Here is a 15,324-nt window from a genome sequence, read left to right as displayed (position 1 = left end):
TCACAACCCTGGGTTTTTTACATATGATACCAAAGACACAGGCAACGAAAGAAAAAATTAAAAATTGGACTTCATGAAAATGGAAAAATCTTTATCAATAGAACAAAAAGGCAACCCACAGAATGGGACAAAGTATTTCCAAATTGCATATCTAATAAGAAATTAATATCCAGAATATATAAAGAACTCCTAAAATTCAACAACAAAAACAACAAGCAGCCTAATTAAAAAATGGTCAAAGAATTTGAAAAGACATTTCTCCAAAGAAGATATACATTGGGCATGATTACATAAAAAGAGTTCAAGATTACTAATTACTAGGGAAATGCAAATCAAAACTATAGCAAGATAACACATGACACTCATTAGGAAGGCTATTATTTAGAAAAAAAACAAGTTTTGGAACGGATGTGTAGAAATTGGAATCCTTGTGCATTATTAAATAATTCTGTTTAAAATTGTATTACCATGTGATTGTGATCCAACAACCCCACTTCTGGATATATACCAAAGAACTGAAAGCAGAGTCTTGAAGAGACATTTGTACACCCATGTTCATAGCTGCATTATTCACAGCAGCTAAAATACGGGAGCAACTCAAGTGTCCACTGATGGATGAAAGAATAAACAAAAAATGTGTATATACATGCAATGGAATTCTATTCAGCCTTAAAAAGAGAAGGATCTTCTGCCATATGCTACAGCATGGATGAACTTTAGGACATTATACTTAGTGGAATGAGCCAGTTTAAAACAAAAAGACAAATACTGTGTGATTCCACTTATATGAGATACTTAGAGCAGTTAGAATCTCAGACAGGAAGTAGAGTGGTGGTTGCCAGGCACTGGGGGGAGGAAGGCATGGGGAGTTACTGTTTAATGGTTACAGAGTTTTAGTTTCACAAGATGAAAAACATTGTGGAGATGGATGGGGAGGATGGTTGCATAACAATATGAACATACTTAATGCCAGTGAATGGTAACCCTGAAAACAATTAAGATAGCAAATTTTATGTTATGTGTATTTTGCCACAATAAAAAAAAATAGAAAAAATGTTCCCCCAAATTAAACACTGATAATCCGAAAACTGATAGCAGTCCTTTCAAAAAGAAACACTAACAGCACCGTATATTTAACCATCAAACGCATCTTTAGCATCCCCAGTATTATTTTTCAAAATATGAATCCACGTCAACTCCTGTTTATTTCCCTATAGCTTTCTATTTTTTTAACCTTATACTTTAAGGCGGACGTGAGAGTCACATGCTAGACAAAGATAACATGTGTGTGAGAGATTAGAAGGTGAACTGAAGTATCAGCGTGACAATGTACCAGCTCCTCACGGTGAACATCACAAGACACAGATGGTTACTTGAGGTGAACTGGGGCCCCTGTCACCATCAGCTCACAACCAGTCCACGAGGCTCTTGGAGACACACCGCATGGCCAGACTTCTTGTTCTGACTCCCGACCTTTCAATCTTTGTGCGCTGGTATTGCTAGTCCCACAACAACCTATTAAATCTTCTCCATCTAGGCTGATGATTTTCCGTTTCTCCTCTGTTTCCTTCCTCATTGGCGGTTGCTTCGTATTCATAACAGTTATAAGTGCTTCACTTCTCGCTCGAGGCCGCTGGGGAGAAAAGATCATCCAAGTTCATCTCCAAATTGCACATTCTGCACACTCTCACCAACGGGATCACAGAAGAATTGACTTTCAGTGCTCTGGGGGACTTGAGGATCACTGAAGGTGACAGAGATGAAGAGGCTTGGATGAGATGATATGACCACTGGGAAAGAATTTCAGAGACTAAACCAGGAGTCTTAATTCCCTGGCTCATGGCAAAAGACCGGTGGTTACGAACAGCCACAGATATTTACTTTTTTTTTCCCCTTTGGGTTCCTAGGATTTCATCAAGATTTTAATTTCTCCTAGTCAGCTCCCAGGATCTAAGCTATCTTCATTTCCAGACTTTTTGTTTCATTTGCTCTACAGCTCAGGAAAGAAACTGGGCCACAGCCAGAGGCAGCTGGGCCTAGAAGGATCTGCATGGAGCTAGGGAGGGGGTACAGCTGCAGATCTCCAGATCAAGAGGACCAGCCCCAATGGCTACACAGCCTGTGATTTGCCTCTGTGTTTGTACAATGAGGATGAAATGCAGTTTATATTTAATTATTGTTTTGATAATTTGGTGGTTTTAAATCACTTGGCAATGGTATTTTAAAATTCCCTTTCCTTTGATTTTATCTTTCCTCTTAATGCAGCTATTAAATCCACTGATTGAGGCTCACAAATGGAAAAAATCTGCAAGACTCACAAACACACACACACACACACACACAAAAACAACATACATTGTAGGAAATGTTACAATGGATGTAACAACTCCTTCTCTCAGAAGATGCCCGGGGATTGAGGAAACGTGAGAGGGAAAAAAAAAAAAAAAAAAAGGAGCATTTAGAAATTTCACAAGCTGAAAGTCAAAATTAAAAGGCCCCAAAGAGAAGCTGGCAGGGCAGAGTCAGAAGAGGAGGGACACTTTATCCTGGAGACCCGTGGACATCAAGGATGAAGGTGGAAGAGAGGGGTGGGGGACAATATGGAGGCAGCAGCCTCCCCGGGCCTCCATTGTGCCCTGGTAAAGGCTGTCATGAGCACAGGATCCAACAAGATCCGCAGAAGTTCATAACAAAAAAGGAGGGGGAGTCTGTCTGTGAGACCATCTGGGAAAACGCGGGGAAGGTTCCTGGTCAGAACAGGTGAAACTTGGGAGTTCTAGTAAGTTTTCAGTCTAAACAGACCCCTTACAGGGGCGGCAGGAAGGCCACTGTGAATGGTCACCTGGTTTCCTTTTAGAACAGAGAAGATTCATTAAGGGTGGGATTCTTTTCTTTTGGGGGTCCTTCTGGGCAACTTCCCCTTCCATTTCTGTCTCTTTTTTTGACCTGATTGTCCTCAGTACATGCACCTTGCCTTAACCCTGTGTTAATCATTCTCTTTTTTTTAGCCAACACCAAGCCCCGCATGGTACCCTGCAGATTAAAGACTAATGACCCGTCCACCCCTCTCTGGGCTCTCACAGCTCAGCAGAGAGGACAACCAGTAGGGCCAGTCACTACCAGTGTACAGGAGACATCGGGGAGGGGTTCACTCCGAGGGGACCAGGGAGGAAGGAAGAGTGAGCAGTAATTAGGGGAGAATTTACAGATGAGGGCACTTGGGAGCTGGGTCTTGCAGGGAAAAATGTTTGTCAGTGAGACAAGGAGGGTTAGAATAATTAGGTTGGAAAGGCGGAGTTGAAAGTTAAAGTATGAAAGGTTTAAGATCTATGATTTCTGAGGGGGGGCGGAGGGTCGCGGCTGGTGGGGGCGGGGTATGGCGCGCTGTGCGGCACGGGGCAGCTGGCACAAACCGCGACGCGGGGCGCCTGGCACAAACCGCGTTGCCGGGCGGCTGGCACAAACCTTATTGCGGGGCGGCTGGCACAAACTGCAGCGCGGGGCGGCTGGCACAAACCGCGTTGCGGGGCGGCTGGCACAAACCGCGGCACCAGGCGGCTGGCACAAACCGCGTTGAGGGGCGCCTGGCACAAACCGCGGCGCCGGGGCCGCGGCTGTAGGAAAAGCCTCGCAGCCTGGACAGGTCCCTTGTCAAGTCCCTAGGGACAGCAGAGGACTTGGGGGCCAGCAAGCACCCCTAGGGCACGGGAAAAGCCTCTGCCACCTGCCCGGCTTCATCCTGCCCCACGCCAGGCCCAGCCGCCCCAGCCCCCGGCTGCATCAAGTGGAGAAGGAGGGTGGCACCGTGGGCCTGGGCCGTGCCCTCCATGCCCGGGAGATGAAGACATTGCTACCACGGACAGCCCGTGCCAGCCGCAGCCCCTGAGTCAGGCTCTCCCTCAGTTGCCGGCTTCAGTGTCAGAGCCCTTGGAGCCTAGCCGGGCCAGGAGGGGGTGGAGAGTTATCTGTCCTGTCGCGTGCTGTCCTACCACCGTCCAGGAGCACCTAGTGAGGCCTCGGCGGGGAGTGGGACCCCCAGAGCCACAGCTAATTCCACCACAGCCAGCCCCCTGCCAGAGGGCTTTGGTGGGCAGGATGGCAGGGAGCTGCCGCCACTGCAGAGTGAGGGTGCTGCAGCGCTGGTCACCAAGGGGTGCCAGCGACTAGCAGCCCAGGGCTCCTGGCCTGAGGCTCCCAAACGGAAATGGGCAGAGGCTGGTGGGGATGCCCCTGCACCCAGCAAGCAGCCCTGGGCCAGGCAGGAGAACCAGGAGTTGGAGGCGGGGGGGCTGCAGCAGTGGCAGTGGTGAGGGCAGCGCTGGGCTGAGGGAGGAGGTGCTGCCCTATGCGCCTGAGCGCCTGGCCCTGGACTATATTGTGCCCTGCATGTGGTACTACAGCATCTGCGTCAAGGACAACTTCCTGGGGGCGGCACTGGGCAGCCGCGTGCTGGCAGAGGTGGAGGCCCTGAAGCGGGGAGGACTCCTGCCTGATGGGCAGCTAGTAAGTCAGCAGGCTATCCTGCCACGCAGCATCCGTGAGGACCAGATTGCCTGGGTGGAAGGCCATGAGCTGGGCTGCCAAAGCATAGGTGCCCTCATGGCCCACGTGGATGCTGTAATCTGCCACTGTGCTGGGAGGCTGGGCAGCTGTGTCATCAACGGGGGCACCAAAGCCATGGTGGCGTGTTACCCAGGCAACAGGCTGGGGTACATGAGACATGTCGACAACCCCCATGGCGATGGGCGCTGCATCACCTGTATCTATTACCTGAACCAGAACTGGGACGTCAATGTGCATGGCGGCCTGCTGCCGATATTCCCTGAGGGCCGGCCCCTGGTAGTCAACATCGAACCACTCTTTGACCACCTGCTCATGTTCTGGTCTGATCGGCGGAACCCTCATGAGGTGAAGCCAGCCTATACCACCAGGTATGCCATCACTGTCTGGTATTTTGATGCCAAGAAGCAGCCAAAAGAGCAGCAGCCAAAGACAAGTATCAACGAGCATCAGGACAGAAAGTTGTCCATGTACCTGTATCACAGCCGACCACGCCTACCTAGTGGCCAGCCCCAGAGCTGCATGGACAGACAGCTTGCTGTGACTTCAAGAGAGCCTTGGCCTTCTGCTTCCCTGCCAGCAGCCCACCAGTCTCGGTGCCTGTTCCTTCCCTGCCACTGCGGCTGCTTCTGACTTTGCCTCTGTCCTGCCTGGTGTGGAGGGCTCCGTCCATCACTGAGGACCGAGGAGGAGGAGAGACTTCTGCTGCCCTGGGTTGGGGGCTGGGGTTATGACCTGGGCAGGGGCCAGTGTTGAGGGCTACCATTACTGGATTCGGGGGCCTGTGTCCTGCTCTGTCTGGTCGTGCCCCTCTCAGGTTTGGAGAGCTGGAAGGAGGCATTGCCACCTCCCACCAGGATGCAGGATTTGGGGTTGGGGTGAGTCATGGCCTCTTGCTGGCAAATGTTTGTGGGGGGAGTATCCCCGAGCCCCCCACTCCTCCAGCCTGGAATATGAAGTGACTCCCCAACACCTTTGGCCGTGGCACCTTTTGAACTTGGCTGCTGCTGCTTGGGCAGAATCAAAGATGCTGGGAGGAGCATGGGTGTGAAAGTCTTGTCAGCCAAGAAAATAAAAGAAGGAAAGAAAGAAAGAAAAGAAAAAATCTATGATTTTCTGTTCTAAAAACTAGATGCCACAAAACTCAAATGGGTTGTTACATCAAAAGATCTTAATTATTTTTCATTGACTAACTGTTCAGATTAGCGTGGATCCTGGATGAACAGTATTTTCCATCATTAAAAAGATGAATTTGCTTACTATGGAATAGACTCCCGTTCTCTTCTCCAACGTTCTTCCAGAAACTGGAAGTTTAGATAACACTTGCTTCAATCAGGAAATTCCTGTTACCAAATGTTTTCAGAGTGTATCACAGAGAGCTGGGTCAACCCAGCTGCACACAAGACGCTAAGCCCCAAATCTAATTCCGAGCTTGCATCCCAAGTTTTCTAAAATTACTATAGTTACTACAACCAAGAAAAAGGTGGGTGGCTACTGGACTTTTGATTATATTCACAAGCAAAATGGGCAGGTGAAGCAGGCATAACAGAAATAGCATGTTACAGTACAAAGCTCTCAAATTATTTCTATTAACAACTGTGATCTTAGCGGTCATGCTTCTCGAGGAACAAATGGTCTCCTAACCCTGGTACTGAGGATGTCAGCTTTTCTTTCTATAAGGCTTCTAGAGTGTCCTCAGGGGTGCTCTAACTCTAACCAGAGCCACCGGTGTTAACCAGTTTTTCTTCTATTATTGTTTGAAATCTGCTTCATTGGGTCCACTGTTTATCAAATCTGGAATCCTCTTTCAGCTAAGTACAAAATAGTTCCTAGGTAGAAAATGCAGCATCCATAAAAAATAAGAGGCATTAAACTGGAGAATCAATGTGCAAAGCGTCTATCACTAATTTCTAAGGTCTACAACCCCAAATCCACCAACTGCTATTTGTGTGAGCCTGGGTTAGGCACTAAACTCCTTTGTGCCTCTCCATCCTTCTGTGTAAACTGGAGATTTTGATACTTTGTAGGGCTCTTCTATGGTTTAATTCCATAACATATATAACACATAGCTTAGCAGAAACCCGACCCATAGAAGGCACTCAGTAAATGCCTATTTGCTTTGGCTCAAGATAGACTTTTTTTAAGCCAACAATCTAAACAGAATCAAATTAAATCTAATGATAGGATTTAATAATAAAAATAGTCTTTCCTTTAAACTTACATTCATTAGTAACAAGCCATAACTAATGCTTTTGATACAAGAGGAAAAAAAATCATTTCAAATAATTGTAATCAAACGTAAAATACCTAACAGAAATAGAGAAAGTGCAAGATTGCATGAATAGTGGGGAATTATATTTATAACATGCTTCTTAATTCTGAGTTAATGAAAATAAAAGTAAATGTCACATGTGGTTATTTTAATGGGAGCCTATATCAATGTGAAAATAGTCAAATTTTCAGAAACAATGCTTCTGCATTCAATTAACATTTGGATCAAAGTACAATTATTTCCCCTGCAACTCAAAGCAATAAAATCAATCTACCTTTTGAGCAAAAATATTTTGTTCAATGATGTCCACTCTAAGAAAGGCTTGCTTGAGCCCACAGCTAAAGAGTAAATAAAATGTAAATGTCTTAGGAACCCAGAGAAAGGGAGACAAAGTTAATACTATTTCAATTCATTAAAAAATCACTCCTGACACGTAACACAACACTTGCAGCTGCTAATTAATGACATTCTGAGATTCTAGGAATTGATGAAAATGTTCACAGTGAAATGTTTCATTATGAAAACTATTTTGGGCTTAACATATACCACAGGACAATTGAACATGGATAGAAACTGGTGTCCAACTGTCTCTTCCACTGGCTCACAAACACCCACAAACTGCCTCAGTCTTCCCGCTAACCTGAGGGTGGATTTTGAGGGCTGTGAAATATGGAGTCCACTGTCAAAAGCAAAACAACAACACACCAGACCCACTTTTTGCCTCTAAAAACAACTTTCCCAGAAAAATGTGTTTAAAAGCAGACATGATAAAAGATGTTTGCTGATGTGCCCTCATCCCAACATTTTTCAAAATCCGTACCTGAACCATCTTGCCTCTAGGTTCCACCACCTGTAATCAGTTACAGATATTTTCAAGACATGTAATCTGACAAGGAGCCCCTGAAGATGTCTCAGAATATAGTAACAGAAGCCAGGAAGTTAAAACTTTTTCTTCACATTTTTCTTCCCCCAGATTTGCTAAACCAAGGAAATGATTTTTATTTGCAAGACCATTAGCCACACTAAGAAATTAATTTCATCAATCTCAGTAAAATGGGATGAAATTGAATTTTTTTTTCATACTGAAAGTAAATTCCATGGCACAAGGGAAGAAATGGAGAAATGGGACATTTGAGCTCCTGGAAGGACTTTTCGGCTCATAATGTGGGGAAGTGAAACCAGGAGCCCCATTTCCAGCAATGTATTTCAAAGTGCTTCAGCACACATTGGTTTCAATCAGTAAAATCTGTGAATGAATAAACCTCCCAAACAGCACATCAGTTCCTGGGCACAGGATGCCTTACACAGATTATTGTAGACTGCATTTTAATGCCCAGCCTGCTGTGAGAGGAAAGGCAAGGTGCATGCTTGCTGATGAAAGACTAAACTTCAACTCTTTTCAAGCCAAGAAATTACCTGAATATATTCATGATAATAATAAGACAGGACCAACAACTTCATCTGGCCAAGGTGCTGCTCCTAGAACTCTTCTGCCTCTACGCCAGCTTTAGTTAATCACAGCCTCTCATTCAAACTCTTAAATTAGTCATTCATTAAATCAATAAGTACGTTGTGAGACAGATGCTGTCCTGGGCCAGGGGTGGGAAGTGAACAGTGAACACGATTGGAATGCCTGTGGTTGAGAAGCGTTCTGAATAGTAATGCAGACACAGGCAAACACCACGTACAGGGACAGGGTGGTGAAAGAAGGAGAGGCACTAAGGCCAAGATAGGGAGAGCACAGAGAAGATCTGTGCAGAGGTGGCCAAAAGAGGGGCACAAGGCAGGCTGTTTTCAGGCAACTGAAACAGACTTGAATGAAAGTTCTTGCATCCTCAGGACTGCCAAGTCCTAATGTAATTCAGGGTGGAGTAGAGAAAGGAATGGCCAGAAACAAAGCAGAAGAGGTCATCTTGGGTTAGATTCTGAAGGGCTGAGTATGCCATGCCAAGAAGTTGAGGCTTTTCTTAAGGGCAACGCAGAGGAATGGAAGGGTTTTAAGAAGGGGAGTGAAATGAGCAGATTTTAATTTTAGAAAGATGACAGTTTGGATCTGAAATCGGATGGAGTTAGGAGGAGATAGCTGGAAAGCTGTTTAAAGAAAGGGTTGCAGTCACTCAGACAATAAATGAGATGGCCAGAAGAAGGCTGTGCGGGTGGAGCTGGAGAGGATAGACCAGAATTAAGACATATGAAGAAGGTTACAAAATAAAATGAAAGGATACAGGGGACAAAGCCAATGTGGAGATATGGGTAGGAAACAACATGTCTAATTTATAACAGGCTGGATTGGAGGTCATTGCTAGTCCCTTAAAAACAATTAACCTGTGCATAGCAGTGAGTTATCTATCTAGACCTCAAAGCTGGTCTGAGGTGGATCTAAATTTGGAAGACATCTTTAATGCAAATGATTATCCAAGGGCTAGCAGAGATAGCACAGGTAAAAAGGGTAGAGTTAAGAGAAAAAAGAGCAGAAGACAAAACACTAAAGAACCCCAATATTTTGGAACAGGCCTCAGTGGAAGGACTTAAAGAGAGATGGCAAAGAAGATAAGTGAGGGACCGTGGGTGTACAAATGCTTGATTGGACTGTGCCGGGATTCCTATCTAGGAGCTGAGGAACTGGAGATACTTGTGTAAAGGAAGTTTCCATGAACTCTGAAGGTCCACTTCTGGAAATTTATACCCATGGACATAAAAATGTCAGATGTGGCATCATTCTAAGTCAAGGGAGTGAATGATGGCAGGGATGTGGAGGTAAGGGTTACTGGTATTGATGAGGTCAAGGAACCAAGAAGCTAGTGTGCAGGGCACATTGTCTTCATGGACACTGAAGTTCCTCCGGGCTTGGAGTAGCAGAGAGGCTGGTGCAGGAAGCAAAGCATTCATGATGAGGGGGTCAGAAGTGAGGGCAGCTGCTGACAGTGACGGGGTAGTGGGTTTTAATCGGGTAGCATGACCCTCAAAGGGGAGGCACTGCTGAGTGGAGGAAGAATGGTTATCTGTAAGATACTTAGGGGAACAAAAGGGTCTCAACCCCAACTCCTGACTCTGACAACACAGGCTGTGACAAATGAGCAAATTCTGTATGTGTGCAATCATTCATTCAAGGTGTATTTCTTGAGTACCTACTAGTGTGAGGGCTGTACCTGATGCTGGGAGGATTCTGGGTGAACAAGTCACAAGTGCTTCCTGCTCTCACAGAACCCAAGGTCAGGAGGCTGCTGGAAATGGGAAAGCCTTGACGAGGAGGAAGGTGTCAGAGAGACCCAGAGGTAAAGAAAATTTCCACTGAAGAGGACAGAGGAAGGGACTTTGCTCACTAGGGAACCAGAACTCTGTAAGACACAGAGCACAGATTGTGGTGAAAGGGTGTGGCAGAGGCTGGGTCAGGAAGCACAGAGCAGGCTGGGCTGCACAGAAGGGGTAAATGACCTTGGAAGGACTTTCATTAAGAATGAACTAAGAATGTCAGGGTTGTGCAGCCTGGAGGAGGAGCTGGTTAATGGGCCTTGAGGTGCCCAGTGGAATTCGTCCCAAATGGGCAAATCTTGATTAACTGGGCTTCTCGGGGAATCCAAGTGCCAGACACAGCAGCATCTTCCGGGCCCTGGATCTCATTACAAAACAAGCCTTATCCGTAAATGCTCACTTGTGATGCATTGAAGTCTATTCTCCATGTCTCTGTGGTAATCAGCAATATGAAAAATTTAGCAATCAATTTCCAAAGATGCCTAATGTATGTCTGGGAAGGTGCAGAACCTCCAGCCAGACATACTGAATAACTCAGTGCAAAAAATAGTATGTTGGTACAAGCATTCTGGGCCAGGATGGAAATAACTGAGTGTTGGATGTGTTTCCAAATAACTGAAAATAAATATTTACTCTATTAATTTCACTTATCCAGCACTTCTTGAGCATCTACTATGTGCCAGGTAATACTATTGGTACTGAGGATACAGCAACATGGAAAAAAATAATCAAAAGTCCCTGATGTTTTGTTGGCAAAGAGATGATAAAGTGATACCAAGTTCTAACAGAGAATCCTCCTTCTGCCTCAGTCTCTGGAGGCTGCAATAGTTAATTTTATGTGCCAAATTGGCTGGGCCATGGTGCCTAGGTATTTAGTCAAACATTATTCTGGATGTTTCTGTGAGGGTATTTTTTTCAGTAATATCAATATTTAAATTTGAGTAAAGCAGATTACCTTCCATAACAAGGGTGGGCCTCGTCTAATCAGTTGAAGGTATTAATAGACCAAAGAGTAACCTTCCCCAGGCAAGAAGGAATTCTGCCTGTGGATAGCCTTTAGACTTGAACTGCACTATGGGCTCTTCTTTGGGTGTCTAGCCTGATAGCCTACCCTGAAGATTTTAGACTTGCCAGCCTCTATAATCACATGAGGCAATTCCATATAGAGAGAGAGAGACAGAGACAGAGAGAGACAGAGAGTCATGATGGACTCTGAGCATGGCCCTCTCTGGGTTAACAGTATCAAGGAAAGCCTGCCCTTTGAAGCCCCACCTTTGGCACCTTCCCCTGGCGTCCCCTCAGTGTCACTCATTCTGGTGTGTTCTCCAAGAAAGCACTCAGTTCGGCTGGCTCTAGAGGTCACCAATGAACCTTCCCAATATCAGAAATCAATCTTCAGATCGAAGCAACACCAGTTTGGATCTGCTAGGGTAACACCCATGTCAGAACCAACAAGAAAGTGCCACAGTAAGAAATGACAGTCATACTGCTCCAAGGGACATAAATCATCTAGTGGCTCATGCACTTGCTAACTGGAAACCTTGGACAATGCAAAGTCCTGCTTCTGTTCTTCATGCCCTGAATTCCAAGACAGTCATCTTCTCATTGGACTCAGCCTAGATCTAAGCACATTGGGCAATTCGACTTGGCCTTGACTTTGCTCATGTTTTCTCTCTGCATGGAATGCTTTCTTCTCTTTTTCTACCAGAAAACTATCCAACCTTCCAGCCTTGCCTCAGATGTTACTTTTTTTTTTCTGGTCTTTCCTGACCACAGCCAGAAAAAAAAAATTTTATTTCTCCTTCAACTGTGTTCCCAGAGAGATTTGTTTTTCTTCTGAAGATTAAAAAGGACACATAAAAACATGGTCCTATTAGTGAAACATTCAAACACCAGCCCAATAAAAATTGTTCTAGAAAACTAGTCTATATATGAGAAGGTGCAAATTTTACTGCTTATATTCTATTCTGCTTTCAGTTCCAGTCTCTGCAAATGCAATTTGTAAACAGAGGTTCGTGGCACTGGATAGCTCAGAACAATAGGTTGCTTTTGAGAAATTAGTTAGCTCATAAATTATCCATATCCCTCAAATAAAAGGACTCCAAAACAGAAAAGCGTAGGGTGCAGTCTTGGTGAGGTGGGCACTGGTCATTTCTTTCAGCACAGCAGGGTGTCAGCTCCATAACGATAACGGGTTTATAGTATAACCAACCTAATTACCTCTATTCTTTACATCCTTCCTCCCTAAAAGTGAATGGAATTGTATGATCTTGAAAATAGTTCAAGCAACTAACCATTTACTCCAGTGGAATGTCTTAATAAAATGTGCCTTCTTGTTGGGAATTTTCAAAATGAACACTGGTCAACTCCATTTAAATGCCAGAGAACTTGTTCTCCCTCGGGCCGATTCTAGCACATATCATGTGCTCGACTTAGAGGTGATTTGCACAAGAGAGCATAAAACTGAGCTAATTGTGGAAAGAGATGTCCAATGGGATTACCAACAGATGGTAGTGAGAACTACAACCAACACTCATGGATTTTTACAAAGTTCATCCTTCTTCTGGAGCCTCCAGGGGACCATTTCAGTTGTGTACCCTTAGTTCCTCAGGTTTTCCATTCAGGTCATGTTCACACACACCATAAAGGAGATAAAATTACCTCAGTCTTATTGAACTTCTGGCAATCTCTGTGTTCTTCTGCTGCAAGTTAGTGGTACCATTTTGGTTTTTACTCCAAGTACCCAACTCATCACTTTTGATACTTCTGCAGAGGCAGGGCTGGGTTTGGGCAGCTTCTGCACATTCTGCTTTCCTTTAGTGGTTGGCATATCAGAGGGACTGCTCTTTCTACACTTGACCAAAAATTAGTCCCTGTCTGGACCCTCTTCCATCTCTCCCAAACCCTGGCCTTGATATTCTAGGATGATGATGGCATATCCAACAGTCATTTTTCACTCTCAATTGAGAGGTCAGTTCTGGCCTCTATCATCAATTCTCAACCCAGCAACCAGGGTAATCTTGCTTTAAAAAAAAAAAAAAAAAGTAAGATCCTCATCATGCCTCTGCTCCAAAATCCTCTGCTACATTCCCATATTACAAAGCCAAGAAGTGCTGTGCATCTGGTATCCAAGCCACTCTGACATCACTTCCTCCTACTTGGTCCCTCACATTGCCCAGCTCAAGCCCCCTTCACATTCGCCATGGTTCCTCATACACACCAGGTATGCTCCTGCTAACTGCTATTGGACTAGCAGTTTCTTCCACCTGGAATCCTCTTCCCTAGGTATCTTTACCTTCTTAGTTTAAAAGCAGCCCATGCACCCCCACCCAACACTTTCTGTCTGCTTTCCCCACTTTATTCCTCTCTAGAGTACATCTCTCCATTTGATGTATAAATTCTTTGCTTATTTATTTATGTCCTGTGTCTCCCTAGTAGACTATAAACACCATGAGAGTGGTTTTTTTTTTTTTTTTTTTTTTTCTTCTGTTTTGTTCATGACTACATCCCCACTGCCTGAAATTGTGCCTGGCACATTGCAGGTGCTCAGTAGATATGTGCTGAATTAAGTAATCAATTGTCTCTCCATAAATTTCTCCTGTCCAAGAAAAGTAAAGCAAAGTATAATGGCTTAATGGAAAATTCTCTTATTGCCTTCTAACCAGGCTCACATTCACACAGACTTTAAGAAACCAAAAAACATTTTTAAAGAATATCTACTTGTTGAGTGCAATATAATAAAAGAACATATTAAGCAGGGATTGGGGGCTGGCCCTCCAGGCAGTTGAAAATTGGCACATAACTTAGCATCAGCCCTCCCTACCCGAGGTTCCTGCACACCTGCGGTCCCAGATGCATGGATTCAACCATCCTTGGATTGTGGAGCAATGCAGTATTTACCACTGGGGAGAAAAAAAATATTTTTTAAAAACCAGGAATGGAATTAAATACAGCCAGCCCTCCTATCTGCAGATCGAATTTCAATGATCTGGTTGGTTGAATCTGTGGATGTGAAACCAAGCATATGGTGGACCAATGGTACTACCCATTTCATACAAGGGATTTGAGCAACTGCAGAATTTGGTACCAACATAGGTATGCGCTGAGGGGGGCGGGTCCTTATAACCCCCCAGGGATACTTTTCTCTATATGCCAGGATTTTCACATGTGAATTATATTTCTCTTATAATTTAAGAAAGTTAATAAGAAAATGACAAACTAATGTAATGCTCAAAAATTAAGCTTACCTTTTATAAACAAATTAGTTTTACTTTCCCCCAAAGTTCTAGGAAAACAACCCAGGTGGGTACTATAGAAAAGTAAGCATCATGAAAAAAATAAAGTGAACTTAATACCCCATAATAATTACAAAGAAGAGAAGCTAAATTGAGTTGGAGCCATGGATAAAATTAACAGAGAAATATTTCCTTGAATGCAACTAAAAGGACAACATGAAGAAAGAAAACTGCAAAATCCTTTTTCTCCCCACACAGATGGGTTTTTTTTTTTTTTTGAGTGAGCAAAGGAAAGAACACCAAAACCTAAAGCACATTTTTCAAATGAGAAATTACATCAGCTTGAACTTGACTTTTGAGGTACAGACATTTTAAAACAACAGGATACAAAGGTGGGGAGATGGTGTGCATTTCTATTAGCAGACAGCTGCTTATAATTTTGGTTTAGAGTTGGAACACTATTCTTGGAAAAACCAATTGCGTTCAATTTATAACAGATGTAACCAAGTGTTTATTACAGTAAAATGTTAGTTTCCATAAGTCAAAAGTTCAATGAATAAACAAGTCCTGTATGTAAGCAGAATGACATTTATTGTTCCAAACCAAGAATTCACTCTAATCATCAGTAGACATTAATAATTCCATTAACCACAGTGTTCTGCTTTTACTCTACTTGGAAGAAAGAGAGGCAACCAGCTCATTTGTTGTGTTATGTTTAATTATGTCTTCTCAAAGATTCCATACACGATTGCAATCATCAAGTTAAACGTAGGAAAATACCTAAACATGTCACGTGAATCAACATTTCACCCACATAATGATCTTTAATCTCAAGAAGGGGAAAAAAAGCATCATTCAAGACCTAGTTCACAGTTTCTGTAATTTACCTTTAACATCAAATTGTGCCAGTCTTCCTGCCAAAATGGCTTTCTGTGTGCCTTTCATAGGAGTCCCTAACTCTGTGGTTCTCCACTTAAACTGTTCTCACAGACCACTCTCAGGCAA

At 44.0% G+C, this 15,324-nt stretch overlaps 1 protein-coding gene across 1 annotated transcript; it reads left to right on the top strand.

Moving 5' to 3' along the window:
- The first annotated feature begins 3,329 nt into the window (after positions 1-3,329).
- On the top strand, positions 3,330-5,111 carry LOC102513612 (egl nine homolog 2). The gene is given in 5 exon segments (XM_032473570.1): positions 3,330-3,572; positions 3,664-3,946; positions 3,949-4,288; positions 4,290-4,971; positions 4,974-5,111. Coding segments are annotated over 5 exon segments (1,638 nt in total). The 3' UTR covers positions 5,064-5,111.
- The last annotated feature ends 10,213 nt before the right edge of the window (positions 5,112-15,324 follow it).

This window comes from Camelus ferus, chromosome 35 (assembly GCF_009834535.1).
Source record: "Camelus ferus isolate YT-003-E chromosome 35, BCGSAC_Cfer_1.0, whole genome shotgun sequence".
Lineage (NCBI taxonomy): Eukaryota > Metazoa > Chordata > Mammalia > Artiodactyla > Camelidae > Camelus > Camelus ferus.
This window is presented reverse-complemented; position numbering and strand designations above follow the sequence as displayed.